At 38.8% G+C, this 19,180-nt stretch overlaps 2 protein-coding genes across 3 annotated transcripts; both read right to left on the reverse strand.

Moving 5' to 3' along the window:
- Positions 1 to 427: 427 nt before the first annotated feature.
- On the reverse strand, positions 428 to 3,290 carry atpsckmt (fATP synthase c subunit lysine N-methyltransferase). 2 transcript variants are annotated; one of them, XM_034703137.1, is made up of 5 exons: positions 3,121 to 3,290; positions 2,760 to 3,039; positions 1,539 to 1,676; positions 1,355 to 1,405; positions 428 to 1,192 (listed from the first exon to the last, which is right to left on the reverse strand). In XM_034703137.1, the coding sequence occupies exons 2-5, from the start codon at positions 3,033 to 3,035 to the stop codon at positions 971 to 973; spliced, it is 687 nt and encodes a 228-aa protein (XP_034559028.1). In that variant the 5' UTR covers positions 3,036 to 3,039; positions 3,121 to 3,290; the 3' UTR covers positions 428 to 970. The 2 variants fall into 2 exon arrangements, with proteins under 2 accessions (XP_034559028.1, XP_034559027.1); XM_034703136.1 differs by having other exon boundaries at positions 2,760 to 3,043; positions 3,121 to 3,289.
- Positions 3,291 to 4,451: 1,161 nt separating this feature from the next.
- On the reverse strand, positions 4,452 to 17,664 carry LOC117826940 (neuropilin and tolloid-like protein 1). Its single transcript, XM_034703369.1, has 10 exons — positions 17,257 to 17,664; positions 16,975 to 17,040; positions 15,318 to 15,452; positions 14,984 to 15,232; positions 7,734 to 7,775; positions 7,427 to 7,554; positions 6,864 to 7,092; positions 6,020 to 6,133; positions 5,780 to 5,924; positions 4,452 to 5,616 (listed from the first exon to the last, which is right to left on the reverse strand). The coding sequence occupies exons 1-10, from the start codon at positions 17,282 to 17,284 to the stop codon at positions 5,079 to 5,081; spliced, it is 1,674 nt and encodes a 557-aa protein (XP_034559260.1). The 5' UTR covers positions 17,285 to 17,664; the 3' UTR covers positions 4,452 to 5,078.
- Positions 17,665 to 19,180: the final 1,516 nt, after the last annotated feature.

A 19,180-nucleotide genomic window follows, 5' to 3' on the forward strand; every position in this document is an offset into this window, starting at 1 on the left:
TACAGTAACTGAGATATTGTGAAATAAGTGAACAGTAGAGAATAAGTAGTGATTTATCATCCAGAATGTTCTTGGCTTTGGCGAGAACTGAAATTCCTCAAGACAGCTTGGATTGAACGTGTTTTAATTCCTACATTTTCCCAAAGTCATTGTTGTTTACTAGCTATTTGAAACCATGTCAGGTTTTATTGTTAAACATGTATCAGATATAGATATTGCATGTTTGACCCTACAGCATACTCTGCTCTTGAATACTTTTTATTCTTATAACCAATACAAATGTGTGTTGTATTTCAACCACTGCAGTAAGCTGGGAAATATAAAGACAACCCTCAGACCGCTTTATTTCCTCAACTGACTCCTATCTCAAAACCTCACATCAGCCACCCTCCTTAGATATTAAAGTAAGAACATGAGCAATCATTACCCAAGCAGGTTTGTTTAGCCTCAGTTTGTATCCAGTTGTTGATACTGTTTGACAGGATTGTCATTTTATTATCAACTATGTTCAAGTACAGTCATGTCAAGTGATCTTTCTTTTACCTTGTCGGTGAATTAGTATACAATATACATGGATTTGATATTTCAACTTGCACTGAAACCGTCTGTGTATGATTGAGTTATAAAATCATTCATGTGTCAGATACAGAAATTGCTTCTTTAATGAAAAAGCCCACTTGAAGGATGAGCATGTAGGTACTTAGATAAATCCTTTTTCTGATGATAGCCAGATAACTTCAACATGAGGCTAACCTCTAGAGTCTCTCACAGTCCCTTCTTCTTATCTTTTCAAGCTAAATATTTAACTTGAACATGATTTATAAACTTGTTAAATCAGTGCCTTTAAAAACGCACACCAACCAGTCTTTCTAAGACATTTCAGATACAACTCAGAGCAGAGACTGCAAAGAAACATCTCAATACTGAATCTTAGAATCACAATTTGACAGCAACGTCCCAGTGTTTTCACTCATGTGTGTGAATCTGGTGTCTTCTCGTGCTCTGGTACTGTCTTCAGTGTCCTTCCATGTTGCAAGTCTGATTTAAAAGTCTGGGCATCGTACACCCACACAGTGTCTATGCCCTCCCCAGCGGTTTGTTCAGGAACCCAGGTAGGAAAGGGAAAGCGGCAGGCCACCACCTTGGCTGTAGTCGGTAGCTCGCTCGCTAGCTTCAGCTCCAGCTTTTCCATCTGCAGACACAGACATAGACTGTTATGTTATAAAGAGTAATAGTTTGCGATCATGAAAAACAAATGGTACCGTTGTTACTGTATTATGACTTAAACTGTCACATGGAAGAAGATACAAAATAAAATAGGACAAAACTTCTGCTGGAGAAACAAAGAACTCACCATTTGAGGCACTCCAAAAATCACGACATTTGAGTACTCAGCAAAACTGACCTGGCAAAAGAAAAAAATACATTAATGACATCAGATACACTTGTAATGTCCTGCACCAAATGATACTTGATGTCAATCAGGAAGCTTTTACATGCTTGAAGAAATGATGTAATGCATGTGATGCATCACTGACCTTCCACAAGTCGGAGATGTAGAAGGAGGAGGAGCGATGGACTCCCTCTCTCCGGGCCTTGTAACGAGAATACCACACCAGCCAGGGGTTCAGCTCGAAGCCTGAAGCTTTGAATCCCTGCTTGGCTGCTGCGATCACCTGAGAACAGAAGAATGTGTCAGCAAAAGTAAATCAGTTATTCACAGCAACTGCAGCAGGTGCAGTGTGATGTAAAAGAAGTCAGGTTAAACTTTGAAGTCAAACGGGTAAGTGCTCATTTGGGTTAAGAGCCTTTGTTTGAGCTTACTAGTACAAATCACGGTAACAGAGGAGATCAGTTCCTGTTCATTGTATTTCATAATCTGTCAACCAAAACAGTAATAGTTCTGTCTGTCTGTAACATTGTATTGTTTTGCTGCTACTGTTTGGAACAGGTCTAACTCGAGAATGAGACCCTGTGTCTAAATTATACTACAAATCTTCACTAAAAATACTAAGTCACTCATAACAGGTTTCTCTCACAGTGTCATTAATTCACGACTCCTCAAAACAGGTCCTGATCCAACACTGAACCTAGACTTGTTGGATCTAGATGAGGATCCCAGAGAGGCTTCAGACTTTTAAAATACAGGTTCAGATTTTTTGAAAATGCCAAAGTAGGGGAGTTTCATTGCTTTTTTCATCTAGACTTGTCAGATCTGGATTTGTTTTCTGAGAGGGTCTACAGACTTTTGGAAACACTTCAGCTTAGTGAAAATGTGATCCTATTTGTGCAAACTGAAATGAGCATTGTGTATTCTTCAGTGAATGAGAAACACTAAGATACAATTATGTTTTCCCCTGCAATAAATTTCACTTTAAATCATCTTTATTCCTCACAGCAACGTTGAAGTCAGCATATCTGATTATCTGATTTTGCTGTTTAGGGAATGGTTGAAGAAATCAGGTCCTGATCCAACACTGAACCTAGACTTGTTGGATCTAGATGAGGATCCCAGAGAGGCTTCAGACTTTTAAAACCCAGTTTCAGATTTGTGAAAAAGCCAAAGTATGGGGAGTTTCATTGCTTTTTTCAACCTAGACTTGTCAGATCTGGATTTGTTTTCTGAGAGGGTGAATGAGAAACACTAAGATACCATTACGTTTCCCCTGCAATATATTTCACTTTAAATAATCTTTATTATTGTGATGTTATCATTCTCAGTCATCTTATCGTGAGTCACCCTTAGGAATGAAACTTACTATTCTTCCATCTCCACTCCCAATGTCCACCAGGGTCCCTGTCCTGGCTCGCAGCACGTTGAGGACGTTCTCCACCTGAGCTGTGGTCGCAGGGACGAACGGGAGGCAGACCTTCCTCAGGGCAGGGGTGATAAACGGAGCAGCCACGGCGTACAGGGCGACCAGGGAGCCTCCCAGCACCCCGGTGACGATGACACCCAGTCGGCTTCTGCTCTTCCCCTCCCCGACATCACCCTTTGACTGTCCCGGGTCAAAGAGGAGCTCCTCTTGTGTCATGATGCTGGCTACACAGATATGTTACACGTTAACCAACAATGTCATGACACCTGGGGATAAAGGGGAGCTGGACAAGCTAGCTTACCAACGGAAGTGTCGTAAATATGAAACAGCTTCTTCTCATTGAGAGTTCTGTCAAGTGCACAACACGTTTTTTAAAGAACAGACTTATTATCTGATTAAAGTTGGTCCTGTTACCCTGACATCCATCCATGCACACTGGGGGATGACCTGTGCAGCGCTGTTTTGAGTCCGTAAGGATGACAAAAAATAAGCAAGCAAAGGTTCCGTCTTGCCTTTGTTCCCTGTCGGTTAACATTCTAAACGTACAAATACAAACACACATGCACTGGAAAAAATGCTCCTCCAATAACAAGAAAAAAACCTTATTTCAAGGTACTTTTACCTTGACATAAGCAACAAAATCTGCCATTAGAACAAGAACAAATTTGCTTTTTAAGATTTCTTAAAATAAGAAGTAATATTTAGAAAACTGTGATCCTAGAATTAGCAGGGAAAACTTATTTTAAGCAATAATTTACCAGTATTTTAAAGCTTAGTTTCTCAGAATAAGCCAGGAATGCTAACAATTAGTATTTTTTCACTCCAAAAAATATTTTTGCTCTAATACATTTCATGTCAACTTCTTCATTTGAGATATATTCACCTTAATTTGAGTTGTATTATAGTGGCACTTCTCTAGGTTTAAGACCATCTTGTTCTTGAAATAAGATTCCAAAGTTTAATTTGAGAATTTTGAGATATAATGTCTTCTCATAGTGAGCTGGATATACTAATATTCAGTCATGTTGTTTTTTAGGATAAGCCAGCTATGCTCAAAAGTAGGTGTTTCATTGTGTGCATGTGGTTTGAGGATGTATATTTTTATCTGATTTAGAAGAAACAGTGTCTGAAAACTGTAACCCACACTTAAAAAAACAACTTTTCTTTCTGTCTTTCCTTTATCAATGGAGCTGTTTTCAGATAGATTCTCCAATAAAATGCATTTACTTAAATCAAGTAAGGTGAATTGTCTTAAATCAAGATTATCCGTCTTCTACAAATAAGATCTCAGCTTGAAAAATGTAAAATAAACCTTTTTTTTTCTAAATTACAACTCGAAACAAGATCATTTCAAAATCGTTTGACATAACAAGATATTTAAGATGCATTGAAACAAGTCCCAGTACCGGTATCTTGCTCAAATATTACTTCATAAGTAAATGTATCTTAAATCAAGATATTTTGGCTTAAAATGAGACAATTTAACTTGGTAAGATTTCGAGTTTTTGCAGTGTGCTGCTCACGTTCAATGATAATGTGATAGTGTCATGCAGAGTAGAGAAGAAAGACGACTTTGATTAGATAATCAATTGAGACACTCATTTAATCAAAAGAGATGAACCAGAAAAAACAAACAAAAGTGATATATGAACTGATATAAACATATTAACATTGATTGATACTTCCTAACTAACAGAAACAAAAATCAAATCATGTATTCCTCAAGTTTAACCTCTCTGACAACATTTGTACATATAGTTTTTTTTATAGGAAAGGTGTCCCTGACTTTACTTACTTGAAAAGTATTAACAGCATTATTGCTGGCCTGTTTTAAAATCATTGACTTTCTTTTTGTTCTGTAGTGGAACGATAATGTCCAAACGTAAAGGAAACATGACAACACACAACAAATCAATCATAAAACAATTAACAAAAAGGAGAAAAACGGGCAGTGATGCAATGTAAAACTGGTATTAAGGATGCACAACAGTTTCTCTGTTGGATGAAAATGTATTTGTATATTTTATAAGAACTAATTTAGCTTTTTTCAACTCCATTCTGTTCTACGACTGTGGCAGCTCATATAAAACTTAACTCTATAGTTAGAATAAAGATCCACCACAAACAAGACCTGTAACAAACAGCCCTTATTTATATCAAATAAAGTGAAACCTAATTTAAAAGGTCAGAACAGTCAGGTAAACAGAATGACATGATGATCTCCTTTATACATTTTTCGTATTGCCATTAAGTTTTGCATTAGAAGTCATTAGACAGGGTGCGGTGGACAGCATGGTCCATCCCCAGCGGCCCATGGTGGATCTGATGATGGTGCATAAGGTGCTGGCTTGTGGTGGGGCCATCATCCATCATCAAATCCTCCTCTTCCTCCCCTCTGTACCCGTCCGTTCCATCCTGAGAGTAGCTGTGCTTCATCACCAGGATGCTCCTCCGTCCTGCTGGCGTGGTGAGGTGGGACAGGTGCGGGGACTGCTGGCTCACCATCATTGGGGGCAGTGGTGGTGGAACAAGAGCGCCCCCGTCACCAGCGTTGCCATCCCTCATGCTCAGGTTGCTGCGGCTACCATGGACACTGCCGTGCATGCTCCCTGCCTGAGAGCCACAGTGGTGATCACGGATGCATTTGGAGGAGGAGCGGCGGAGCTTGTGGAACTTTTCGTAGTCCTCAGCCAGGGCGGCATCAGTCAGGTCGCCGGATGGGGCGCGACGCAGAGTGCAGAGCTCATAGTGAGGGGGATCAAAACCAGGGTGGAGGAGGGCAGGGTCAAAGTCATCTCTGTGGATAAGGACAAATTATGACATAGAAACAGATTTCACAGATTTTGTACACACTGATAGCTATGTCTCCAGGAACAATTCTTCAAATCATCTTCATACAGGAACCAGTAAGATGTGATGTGTTAAGCTGTAAAAATGAGATTCAAGTCAGCTGATCTAACCTGCGGATGATGTATTTCTTGCGAGGCTGTTTGACCTGGATGATGACGGAGATGACGAGCAGGATGACAACCAGGCCGCAGGTTACTCCAATGATGGTGAGGTTGGTGTGATCCAGTTTGTCCAGGATACTGGCTTTCCTCTTCTCTGGTTTTGGGAGATGAAATGAAGAAAAGTGATGTAATGTTCATCCAAAACTAAGAAATGACTGGTAGTGGTAGTGAGCTTTTCAGTGAGCATACCTTTGCAGTGATTCTCATCCCATGGGTAAACACAGTTCTGGATGCCGTTGCAGACCAGGGTTTGGTTGATGCACATGTTGCTATGGCAAAAGAAAGTTTGGCTTTCACACGGAGCTGAAATACAAGAGGTAGGAGTCATGAAGATGTGTCACGTGGAAACCTGAAAAAAACATCTACCCATTTCAGAGTGTCAAAATTCAGACTTGAATTTAACCTGATGTTGACTCAGGTATGCAACGTTTAGATTTACTTTACCATTAGGTTTTTGGCCACTTAGGGGCAGAGCAAGACTCTGAAACAAGAGCTTGATATATTGTCGCCCTAGAGTATATAGCTCTTTATAAATGTGTGGTCCTTTATAGATCCATTCTTCACTCTGCTTTCAGATTCCTAGAGAAAACATAAAGTGCTGGCTAATTGGCTGATAATTGAACAATTCTATTCAGACTGCAGATCAATCAGCTTTTGGTGCTGAGTATAGGTAACAAGATTTTATTCATATATTTTGTTGAAGTTTGTTTGATGGTAGTGGATGGGGTGGGTAGAAACTAAAACAAGAAGTAAGAAAGCTTCATACAGTTAAGGGGAAATGCAGAGGAGGAACATTTCTTTCTGTAGGATTGTCAGTACCAACTTTTCTCACTAATGCCATTTCATTTATGTAGCTTATATTTTTTTGATAAGTTAAAGGGGTATTCTCAAAGTCTTCTTTTCTATGTTCTTTTGCAACACTGACTGTGAATCACAGGTGTGTAGCTGGGCCTCAGTCTAACAGCTCCCTTGCTGATGGTTTCGCCTGTCTTTGCCTCAAAGTCAATCTGCTTTTTCATTTTTTCAAACTCACGTTCATGGAAGGTTGTGAAGAGGATCCTGAATTTGCTCTTCCTGCTCCCCTCGTCTGCCCACAGTCTCACCACGCCCACAGAGGACGACAGCATGACATCGTTGGCCACCGTGGAGCAGAACTTATTCTTCAGGTGCTCAACTGAACTGCTGCCGTCGTAGATGGCAACAAAATTACGCTTACACTCGTTTGAGTTGTGCATCTCGTACTCCAGGAAACGCATGTAGATCTGTGGAGAGAGCACAATCAGAAGTTAATGGACCAGGCTTTGACAGTAATTACGTCTTCAGTTCATCTTTTATAACTGAAATGAATGGATGACGATGAAGTTTATGGGAAAAAGTCATGTTTTTTAGCTGGTGCTTGCAAAAATGAAGGTTTAGTAGATGTTTTATTAGTAGACACCACATTATGGTTTAACCCAAACTTACCACAGCAGGCTCTGGTTAAAGCTCACTTTTCAACCAAGTGAAATTTAATACATAAATGCATTCATCTGTCAACAGCTTCATGTAACTTCACCACAACAGACAATAGTTAATAACAGCTGGATGTACACATACCCTAGATCTTGGCGGAGCCTTGATGTACCACCTGCAGTCCACCGCCTCAGTCTGCAGAGCCCGGCCCTCCACGGTGATCTGAGCGGACTCCACGAAGCCTTCTGGACCACCCATCTCAAACTCACAATCTATGAGAGACAGTAATCTTGTTAAAGTCATGTTTACTTTGACACTAATAAATCAAAGTGATACCATACATGTATGTCATTATTTGCACTAACAAAGTAGTTGTTCACAGTTAGCAGTGTCTACATGGGGCTGGTCTAATTTCTGTGCAGGGATATGATAACCAAAGTGTAATACTCACATGGAAGAGCAGGAAGATCCCCCAGTTTTTTGAACTCAGGGTCTAAAAGCAAAACATAACATAGTTACTAAAAATCTAAGTGTGTCAACGACTGCATTCATAGTTTAAAATCTGATCAGTTGTTTGATTTATAAAACCGATGCCGATGTTTCACAGACACTGACTGGTTGTGGATTTCTTTCTAACTATCTTTTATATCTCCCTGTCAGCATGTGTGTAGTACAAATAGACTGTAAATAAATGACAAAGTGGTCTTTTCAGCCATTTCAACCAATAACTCTAACTTCTCTACTCACCTACATGCTACTTTTTATCAGCCACAACTTGAATAACAAAGCTGAAAAATAAAACTCAACATTTGTTGATGATGTGTAATGGGTTTTTCTTTTTGTTACAATTGATTTTATAAAGTTGGTATTGAAAAAAGTATCGTTAAGGAACTGGTATCGAAATGAAGGTATCGGTACAGGTATCACATATTTTTGAACGATATCCAGCCTTAGCCACAAGTGAGTAATTTGTAACATATGGACTTCAACTTGCAGTAATTGTGGTTTGTAGTTATAATTGGACATTGCGACGAAAACATACAAAAAATCGGAGTCATCTCCATCTGTGAGGCTCATCTGGATAAATCATAGAGTGTATAAAATATGGAGCTCCCCTTGGTGACTGGCTGCAGTATAGGTCACAAAGCCCACCTCCTTCATTGAAGCAGATGAAACATGGGTTAAAGCTGCTGTGAGGAACTTTTGATCTATATCAATTTCGGCGCCCCATTGTGGACAAAGTGATACCTCTTATCTCTTGTTCTGTACATGCAAAATTAGTGTTTTCAACAAAAAACCTCACCCTGCTGTCTTTTAACAGCCAAATGTATTCCTCAATGTGATTACTTGCCATGAAAACAGCCAAAAAAGGATGTTTCTAAAGCCAAATGTCAATCATGTGGTCTGACACCTACCCCTCAGAGTGGTTTAAGGCATTACAAATGACAACAGAGAAGGTACCAGTTTTGCTGTTTATGGCTTTGTTTGCTTTTGAAGGTCATAAAGAGGCATCAGTGTTGGTTTTAGTCTGTTTCTCAGCTCTTGAAAAACTCCTCATAGTGCCTTTAAACTAGAAAATGAACAAATACATTTTTCTCAAACATCTATTCCATCATAGCAGTTAGTTAGTATCATGCTGATTTATGTGTACATATTAATTTGTGGAGTGAGTACATGTCAAAAATATGATTGACAGCTCTGTTGACAAATGAGGCAATGGAGAGGCATGACGTCCATATGAATATGCGGTTGATTGTATAAACACAGTTTACTATGTTTCTGTTAAATCATGATGTTTGTTATTTTCCACAATCTTTCCATGCCACCCATGTTCAAGTACACATGCTTTAGATTTACATACGAATAAACCTTGACAACAAACGTAGACCTTATAAGAATGATTAGACTATGCTCATGTAATATTCACTGTGATTATTCTTTTCAAGGAAAATGTTTTCGAGGCCAAACTGAAAACAAAAATAGCAGAGACCTCGTATTGGAAATGACAATATTAAAGAAATATTGTACAACAAAATAAAAACACAGCTGTCCTGGATTTACATAATCTCTGAGGCACAATATTCCCTCTGCCCTCATCTAAACTCCCCAGATGCCCTTCATCAAAAAGAGAAAAACACACATTTCACATTAGAAAGGGAGGAAAAATTGTGCTCTAAACCTTTGTGCTGATGAATCTACTTGTGAGTTGGATTATGAATCCTGATATACCGGCTTAGTTCAGGACAGATTAGGCCCAGCAAACATTGACGACTGGATGATAAAAATGTCACAATGTTCCTTTCTTCAAATCCCTGCAAAGTTTGATTTTGTATAAAGAAATCCAGACTTTGAGGAAACTCTGTAAATGCTGAATAATGCATTATGTAACAACACATAACACCAGACAAGGGCACAAAACCTGTGTCCAAAGTGAAGCAGAGTGGAGAAGACAGTTTGTACGTTAGGTTTGTACAAAACTTTGATTAGTGACGTGTTAAATAAACTTTGAATCAGATAATGGACCTAAGAGGAGCAGGTGATGGACCAAACCGAGGCTCAAATCAACAAGGACTCTTATTAATCCTCTCATATTCCTTACCGGGCTCTGCTTCAGGCTTGTTCAGATTACTCACATTCACTCTCTCTCCCTCTGTGTGTGTGTGTGTGTGTGTGTGTGTGTGTGTGTGTGTGTGTGTGTGGCTTTGTGCCCAATATGAAGAATAAAGATGTAAAGATGAGCTTAAGGGCAGATATAGGATGGTTTATGTAAATCCTGTCCTAATAATATTCCCTTTGAAAAATGGTGCACATAAGAACACTGAACGCTGATACAGTGTAAATGTATACTACTAAGTGGAATGAAAGCACATGATTGGTATGGTGTTTGACCATTTAATGTTTCTTACTTCAATCTAGCTTCTAATTATTTACAATTCTGTGAGTTGTTTGAGCTGCTTCAGTGTACTCACCCTTCAAAGGTTATATCATAGATTAGGGTTTATTTATCATATCTGATTATGTATTTAAACCCCAGGAAATATATATATTTTTCCATTAGCTGGCACAAGGGGCAAACAGACTATGAACAAGCACTCATTTGTGTTTTTTGCACATTAAGTAGATATGTATCAAAAAACAAAAGCCAGTTTTGTGCACGTTCACACTAATATTGAGCTTCAACACAAAGTTCAGTTCACACTGATTAAAATGAACTTGTTAAAGTTCATAGCTCCTTGTTTTAAATGTTGAATTAAGGTCATGGTCCAAAAAATGAGCTGTAACTAAATTATTTTCCAATAGAGCCTCCTTTGCTTCCATCCCTCGCCCATTAACAGTTCTTTAACTTTATGCGTTACTGTACTCTACTATAAAATCACGGATACATTTAAAAGCCAAGAAAATCCCAATTAAACACAGGATAAAAATCAATGTTTAAGACAACTTTGAACTTCAAGAACACACACGTAAATATAATTTGTTGGCTGAATATTTGGCTAAAGGTTCGGACTCTAACTCTCAAACCTGAAGGGAAAATCAGCGTCATTAAGATGATGTGGTTGAAAGTGATCTATTCTCCCTGTCCTGATTCTCCTTCTAACCCCTCCCCACTCCCCTTGGAGCTCCTCCAAAACGACGCCCACGCTCACACGCACAAGCAACTCATGTCTCATTCAGCAGTAAGAAAACACCAAAACATTATCATAGTGAAAGTTAAAAACACAAACAAACATGAAATGTACGCTCTGCAGGAGGCGGGCAGAACGGCAGGACAGGATTTGATTGGTTTCATAATTTGGCTCCTGATGGCAGGGATTGGTTGGTGTTTTCCCAGGTTTACTCCGGCTGTAGATGGCAGCTTTTTTTCACTCTTTTTTAAGAACACATTATGTATTGATTGCCACCAGGACATAAAGATAATCTTAACCAGCATAGCAAAAAGTGCATCTAAATCTGACTATCAACCCCAGCTTCAATAACTCTCAAAAAATGCAGCAGAGCAATGAATACAATCATAAATTGTTCATCTGTGGTTTGAAAAAGCAAATAATTTAGACAGAGTTCAAGTCGGGGTCAGTGTATTGTGCATTAACGCTTTCAAAAATACTGCTGCTCTTTAAAAAATGTGTGGAAGCATGTGTGCATGAGGCTGATGTTATTCTCTCTCTCCACCGGTGATGAGTGGAATTAGACAGGAGATTAGCATTTGGCATGGGAGACTCAATACATGTGATGTAAACAGACAGAGACCCTGATCTGCCAATAATGAAGAGAGGGAGAGTTAATGCTGTTTATCAAAGGAAGGCGCTTTCAGATGCATTTCCCTTTCTGAGAGTATAAATGATTAAAAATGCCAATTCAGTCTTTACCACTGGAGGATACAGAGACTCTACTCTTACATTTGGTGAAGGATCACAGAAATTGTGTCCAGTGTTTTCAGAAAGTACTGAACCCCAACATGCACAAACAACCTCTGCCTCCAGCAACTTTAAACTAGTTTGCATGCAAGGACCTCACAGGAGTGTCTGAAACTAGAACATCCCTCCCAGAACAAAAAGATAACGTGCAGAGGCACGATCATGTTAAGAAAGACAGGAGGAAGATAGCAGGACGGCTGGATGGACAGAAGGATGCAGATTAATCTCTGCCCCCCGTCAGTGTAGGTGGCCTATAAAATCTGCTGTTAATGAAGCCTCTGCCTTGGACTCCCTTAAGCTGCTGCTGCGGCTCAAGCGCTGACAAGCTGTATTCCCCTGAAGACAAGCTTTCATTAACTTGTGTGTGTGCATGTGTGTGTGCATGTGTCTGTGTGTGAGTGTGACTGAGACACTCTGCCTCCCTCTGCCCACACGTTCCTTGTGAGCTGCAGCTGGTATGCCTGCACTGCAAATGGAAATAAGGTTACATTCCCAGCAGCACGCCACCGGACCACTATTAAAGTTTTAATGAAAAACTTTTTGTCTTCACTTGCACTTTTCAAACACTTTTCAAACACAGCCTGGAGCTCCTCTGTGGTACAGATCTTAATCAAACACCTGCTACCTTGTGACACTGGAAGTACAGGTTATAATTTGTCACATTACCCCCAAAATAAAGAGACAGAGAGAAAATGGTGACAAGTTTCGACATGTGGCAGCCGACATATCAAACTCACTGCAGGCTAGTGGATCAGGAAAGAGTGCCAAAGGAAGAAGTCAGAGGCTTAGAGTCGTAGTAATACTCTAAACATAAACCTGACCAGACAGACACAGCAGCAGCTGGTCTGATATAAGAAGGACAGTGGGCTGAGGCAACAAAACATCAGACTTTTACACAAGTTGTGTCCTGTTTCATAACACTCCGTACAAATGGTATTAAAATGTAACCAACAACACAAGCCTGGATGCTTCTTTAGCTGTTCGTGAAGCCATGCCCTCGACCTCTAAATACAGCAGCATCACAAGAAGCACTTTGTTTTGGTCGACAGGGTGTGGAGTTGTCAGATGTTTGGTTTATGCACTGACTGAAGTTTCTCCGGGTCTACATGTCAGCATCCTCACCTACACAACCCCACAGATACACTTCTTTTTATGTACAGGACTTTTGACTGTGTTTACTCAGTTGATAGACAGTTATGAACAACCAGATTAAATTGATTCAGTTTGATGCCTTCATAAGAGTTATCATTTTACATTCTAGTTCAGAATCTATCAGTTCATTTTGAGGCTTTCATTTTTTTCTAAATTCAAACAATGAACCTGATAACTTGGAAACAGTTTTAGTAAAATAAATAAATAAGCTACACATTATTTTTTATGATACTCAAAGACACTTAAAGCTCCTGTGAAGAATCTTTCTGTTTGTCTTAATTTTGGCAATGGAGCATTCCCTCTTTTAATCTCTACAAGTTTTTTTTATTCCACAAACGATCCTTCCTTGATTTATTCCATCTATCAAATAAATAATTTAATTTACATCTAAAGGCCCCGCACAAAGCAATTTAGAGTTTAAGTATTCTTTTGTTACCTTTGTCTTACCTTATTTAAAATGTATTTCTGTTCTTGTGTCAGTACCTTTGACTATATGTTAATATGGACACTGTGGGAGATGTGAGCCACAGTACTGATTTGGTAAGTGCTAACATATTGCACTGGAGAAGCCACAACCAGGGGGGGAGACAGACATCGTAAACATGAGGAGCTAAGCCCTGACCTTGTCATTTGTTGCTGGTAAACGTTGTATTTTTAAAGCCATTTTAAATACAAATTCTAAGTTTCAAGACTGTGTAGCCTACTTCAATTAACGTCTTCAGACTATAACTCTGAAAAATTAATGACTCCACCTAAATCAGCATAATTCAATCAAGCTATAATGACAGAAATATTGTGCAAAAGTGTCTTCAATGTTCATTTTAATGTTATAGTTTGACACATGTTCCACCTGGTACAATAGAGGAGGCGGGCCTAAGATAGCAGCTAGTCACCTTGGGGAGCTCTAAAAGTTTTGGCTTCACTCAAGATAGCTGCTGTCCTGTCCATTGTTGTTTCATCCAGACTATGTGCTGTAGTACAGGGGTTCCCAAAGTGTGGGTCGGGACCCCCTGGGGGATTGCGAGACACAAATGGGGGGTCGTGAGATGTCTTCCAGAATGTTCTTTTTTAAAAGTTATCTAAAAACAGTACATTTTACCCATTTATAGTAAAACACAGACAAAAATAGTAGCTAAACTTGAAATAAAACCTTGAAAATAGAAAATGCAATGAGTTTTCTGCCTTTCTATTTTGCCAGATGACTCCTAAGGTTAGGGTTTGTGAACAGTTAATTATCAAAAGCATCAGTAGCAGTAAGTTCATTCATAATGGCACAGAAAACACAGACACATGCTCAAATAGGTAGACTAGTTTTCTGCAGACCAGCTAAATGAAGCCACATTAAATCACTTTGAGGGACAGTGGGGGTCACGAGTCTTTGGTATCTATATTTTGGGGGTCGCGGGCTGAAAAGTTTGGGAACCCCTGCTGTGGTACACTGAAAGTGACATAAAATTAAAGTGAAATACTTAAAGCACAAAATTGACTCATGTTTGGATTCTGATTAAACTGAAAAAGGATTTAACTTATTATTAGTCAGTATGTGACCTCAATTAAAACTGGAGAAACAATTTTCTTTTCTCTTCGTTCTTGTACTACACCAACAAAGCTAAAGTCAGAGTAAAGTCATTATAACAGTTTGGTGATAGGCTTAGAAAGTTTAAATAGGTTTAAAGAACATTTCATTAAGGGTCAACGTAGCAAGGATTTATACCTCCTTTTAGGCAAAGTAATAGCACACATTTGAAGCAACGTTTAGAGTCATTTGAAGTTACTCCTGTTGCTACCTGATTAAAGGTAGGTTGGGTTCTATTTATTTTTGCTTCTGTTTCTGAAGCTTCTTAAACCACCAAAAGGTTTCTTGGCCACTGGATAGATTTGGTTGAGAGGTGTGATTTGAATAGAGCTGTAAGAGGCTAAAATGCTTTCCATCAATCAATCATTGTTCAGTCATAAAACAGGACTAAAGGTACAGTATGTGATGACACAAGATCAGGTGAAGACTGCTCTGTCTGTTATGTTTGTAGACATATCGTAGGAGTTCTTATGACTAACCTCTTTACCTTAAACACATTCATTTGATCAATTTTAATCCATCCATTTTGATTACTGCAATCACTTTGTGATCACTCACCTTGAGTGAAGTTGTACCGAGCAGAGAAACCGATGGCCTCCAGCTCACCATCAGCCACAAACTTGATGTACAGATACCGCCCGCTGGATCGGACGTATGCCGGGCTCACCTGCCCACAGTAGCGACCAATGATGGGCGAGAAACCAAAGGGCCCATCCCGGACCTCGATGTGGTCGAACTTGCACTCCCAAGACGGCTCTATGGAGTACTTCTCATCAAAGAATAAGTCGATGCACTGCCGGGGAGCGGCTGAGGAGGACGACAGAGTGCAGAGGAGGTGAGACTTAGAAGCAGGTGGAGAGTTAGTAAAAAAGCCACAAAGATGAAGCCTCACCTTCTATGATGTAAACACACTCCCTCTCAGCTGGGTATTTCTGAGGGTAGTTGGGTGAGGTGAATTGGCCTCCCTCGGGCTCCTTTATCCAGGCTCCACATTGCCCCGCTGGAGTCACACCTGAGTTGTTCTTCACTGGAGAGACATGTAGACAGAACAAAGACACAGCGGCAGATTAAAGTGTTAAACTTGGCGTAAATCAGACTGCTGTTTCTTCCCACACCATTAAATCTCCTGTAATTCAATGTGAAGTGCAGATTTGCTGCTCTGAATGTCACGAAGACTGGATTTAACCTCATACAAAGGCTGTAAATATAACTGTTTAGGTTTTTATTTGTGCAGTGTGAAGTGAAATAACTTAACTATTAAAGGCCCTGTGAGGAGTTTTGAACTGGCTGAGAAACAGACTGAAAATGATACTGATGCCTCTTTATGATCTTCAATAGCAAACAAGACCATCAGTAACAACACTGACACCTTCTCTGTTGTCATTTTTAATGCCTGAAACCGCCCTGAGGGGGTAGGTGTCAGACCAGATGATGGAAATCTTGCTTCAAAAACAGCCCTTATTTGACTGATTTCATGGAAAATAATTACATTGCCTGATAAAGTTGACTGTTAAAAGACAACAGGATGAGGTTTTTGTTGAAGACACTACTTTTGCATCTATGGGAAAAGAGATAAGAGCTATCACTTTGTCCACAAGGGGACGCCAGAATCGATACAAAACAAAAGTTCCTCACAGCAGCTTTAACTTGTTTTTATATCAAGCATTTAGAATAATACAGCTGAACTGATGACATCATTTAGTGCATCAATTATATCCTATAAATGTCAGAAAATATTACAACCAAAATGCAGATTAATATAAATTTCAGGTGAAATCTTGAATCATCTAATTAACACGTTCAATTTTAGAGATTTTATTTTACCTTGACTGACTTTACTGACTCTCTTGACTGCTATATTACGTTATTATTGTAACTACAACTCATGATCATATTACACACCCTTATTGCTTAATCAGTCACTACCAACCATAATCACACCATGTCAACCTGTCACTACTGAAACATTTTTAATCCTGCCTGTAATTACTTCTATTTAATCTAAATTCCATTGTAACATTGTATATATCTAAATTATATTCTAGCTTTATTTATCTATTTTAAGTTTTACTTATTTTATTTATTTTATTTATTTAATTTAATTTAATTTAATTTAATTTTATTTAATTTTATTTTACTTATTGAAACTTTTTCTTGATTGTACTTATGTCTGGGTTGCTGTAACAACTGAATTTCCCTCCAGGGGGATCAACAAAGTAATATCTTATCTTATCTTATCTTACTGGTATAAAAACTAAATCTTTTCACTTTGCAAATGTGAGACATTTCACTCAATTCGTGAACTTCTTGCTTGATCACAAAACAGCATGAAATTCATGTAGAGTAAATCAAAAATAAATATGTATGAACTTTTTCTTTCACCCTTATCTGAGCATCTTTCAGTCAGCTTGTTTGAGGTAAACACGGTGACACATAAAGGAATTAAGAATGAATGCACATCTGTTTCAGAGCTGCGGTCTGTCATTAACTCTTAAAGAAAACAATCAAATGGTGATTAGTGAATGATGGACAGTGACTGAGGCTGATACCTTGAGATTTAGTTTTTGTGTTGGAGGCACCTGACAGCACAGGTGAGATGAGGCTTGCTGCTAAAGCTGAGAGAGAAAATGAAAGGGGAGGAAGTTTGATTAGTTTTTAGACACTTGCTGTCCTTTTTAATATCACATTTGTAATATCTACTCATATCAGAGGAGAGAAGCAGCTGTAAACACACCATATGGGCTGCAGGATTATAATCCTGTCATGAATAATGATTCAAAGAGTCTTCAAACAGGCTGGATTATAAAACATGATTGAAGCAGTTAACTCACCGACATGCAGCAGAAGTTTGTGCACCATTTCTGTTCCCTGAGGACGGGCAGCTCCGTCTCATATATTGCCATTAAATGGTCCTAACCCAGCGTCCTGTTATTCTGGAGAAATGATTTTCATCTCATCAGTTTCTCACAAAATCCAAAGGGCAAAGAGTTCGATATTTCCATCCCTCTTTCTCTCCGTCTCCCTGAGAGCTCAGAGGATTACACTCCCACAAACCTTCACAATTTTTGCTCCACCTTTAGGCTGCACTAATCCTCTCAGAAGATATACGGTCATGGACGGAGATTGTGTGTGAGTCAGTGTGTGTGCGTTTGCAGCTGTGCCTGTTTGTGTGAGTGCATCATTTTAAGATAAGAGGCAAGATAAAGTGTTTTACTGATCCTGAAATTCTGGTAGCAGATAGCTCTAAAATCACAGAACTAGAATAAAGTAATTAGTATAAATGATTTAATTAATTAATATTACTCATCAGTCAGTCTCATTATTAAAGCTATTCTGCAATAACATCTTTTTTAGAGGAATATTTGAAAACAAAAGGAAATTGCTAAAATGAAATGAAATAATGATGAGGTTCTGTTATGAATTTCTATACAGTTTTAAACTTTAAGCATCTCTGGAACCTGCTACAACATTAAAGTGTATGAACAAATCAACACCATGACATAGAACTGTATTGCATGATCTACTCTCACATTTTTAACGGGACATCTTCAACTATTACTTTCATATTTGAAGCTGAATTAAGTTTATTTTGCCACTAGGTGGCAGAAAGTCCTCTAAATACCAAACACACAAATGTATATATTTGGTAATCAGACACTCAGTGGAAAGCATGACTAGTTAATTAAAAAAACAACACTTTTTTTCCAGGAGAGGTTTTTGAGTTTACAGGTATAAAAATGAAAAAGTACTTATCTGATGGGTCCAGCTGTATGTAAACCGCATGCCCTGCAGACATACGGTAAGTCAAGCAAAGTGGGTCCCCCATCAATGATATTTATGTGTCAGATATAAAATCACACTGTTTAATCTTTTTTCATTTGCAGTGAAGTTAGCTTTGTTAATTATAATAGTCAGAGTATTTTTTATTTATTTATTTTTTGGCCTTTTTGTCTTTATTTGACAGGACAGCTTGAGAGAGACAGGTAATGTGGGGAGTGGAGAGCGGGGGAAGACATGCAGGAAATTGTCGACCGGCCGGGAATCGAACAGGCGACCCCTGCGACGAGGACTGTACCCTCTGCATGTGGAGCGCTTAGACCGCTAGGCCACCAGCGCCCCGTCAGAGTATTTTGTTACCTTAAACATAAATTCAAAGGAAAATGGTCACTAATCATAAAGCAAAGTTACATAAATACATTAAGGTTTTAAACTCAAGATCATATAGGCTGAACCTGTAGGCAATGTAGAGAAGTGTTCTATATCATTATCCCATCCTATGAAGGCTTTAAATATAATCCAATGTAACCTTTAGTTCAAAAGTGTTCAGTAATGGGGTTGGGGTTACCTTACCTTTGAAAGATTAATCTCAAACTGTGTGTCTGAATAAGGGGATACACTTTGTCCCCTGGGGAACTGTGACAAGTCCAATCAACTACACAAGCTACCTCCTTAAAGTAACTGATAATGTATATGTTATATGACCCCTATTATTAACAAGCTACCCGCTAAAGACATAAACAAATCTGGGACAATTTAAATGTGGCCTGAAATCATCCAGTGTGTTGCAAAGGTTAAGTATCTGAATCGCATCATTTACTCATCTTTTAGCACACAGAGAAAAAAAGCAGAAAGAAGTCAAAGATCAATATTCCTTGATCTTATATTGTTAAAATACTAGACAAGGCCTTGCTCTCTGTGCTGTCATAACTGTGCAACATAAAACCAGGTGCTATTTTATTGTATTTATTATTTAAA

The sequence above is a fragment of the Notolabrus celidotus genome, chromosome 15 (genome assembly GCF_009762535.1).
Source record: "Notolabrus celidotus isolate fNotCel1 chromosome 15, fNotCel1.pri, whole genome shotgun sequence".
Taxonomy (NCBI): Eukaryota; Metazoa; Chordata; class Actinopteri; order Labriformes; family Labridae; genus Notolabrus; species Notolabrus celidotus.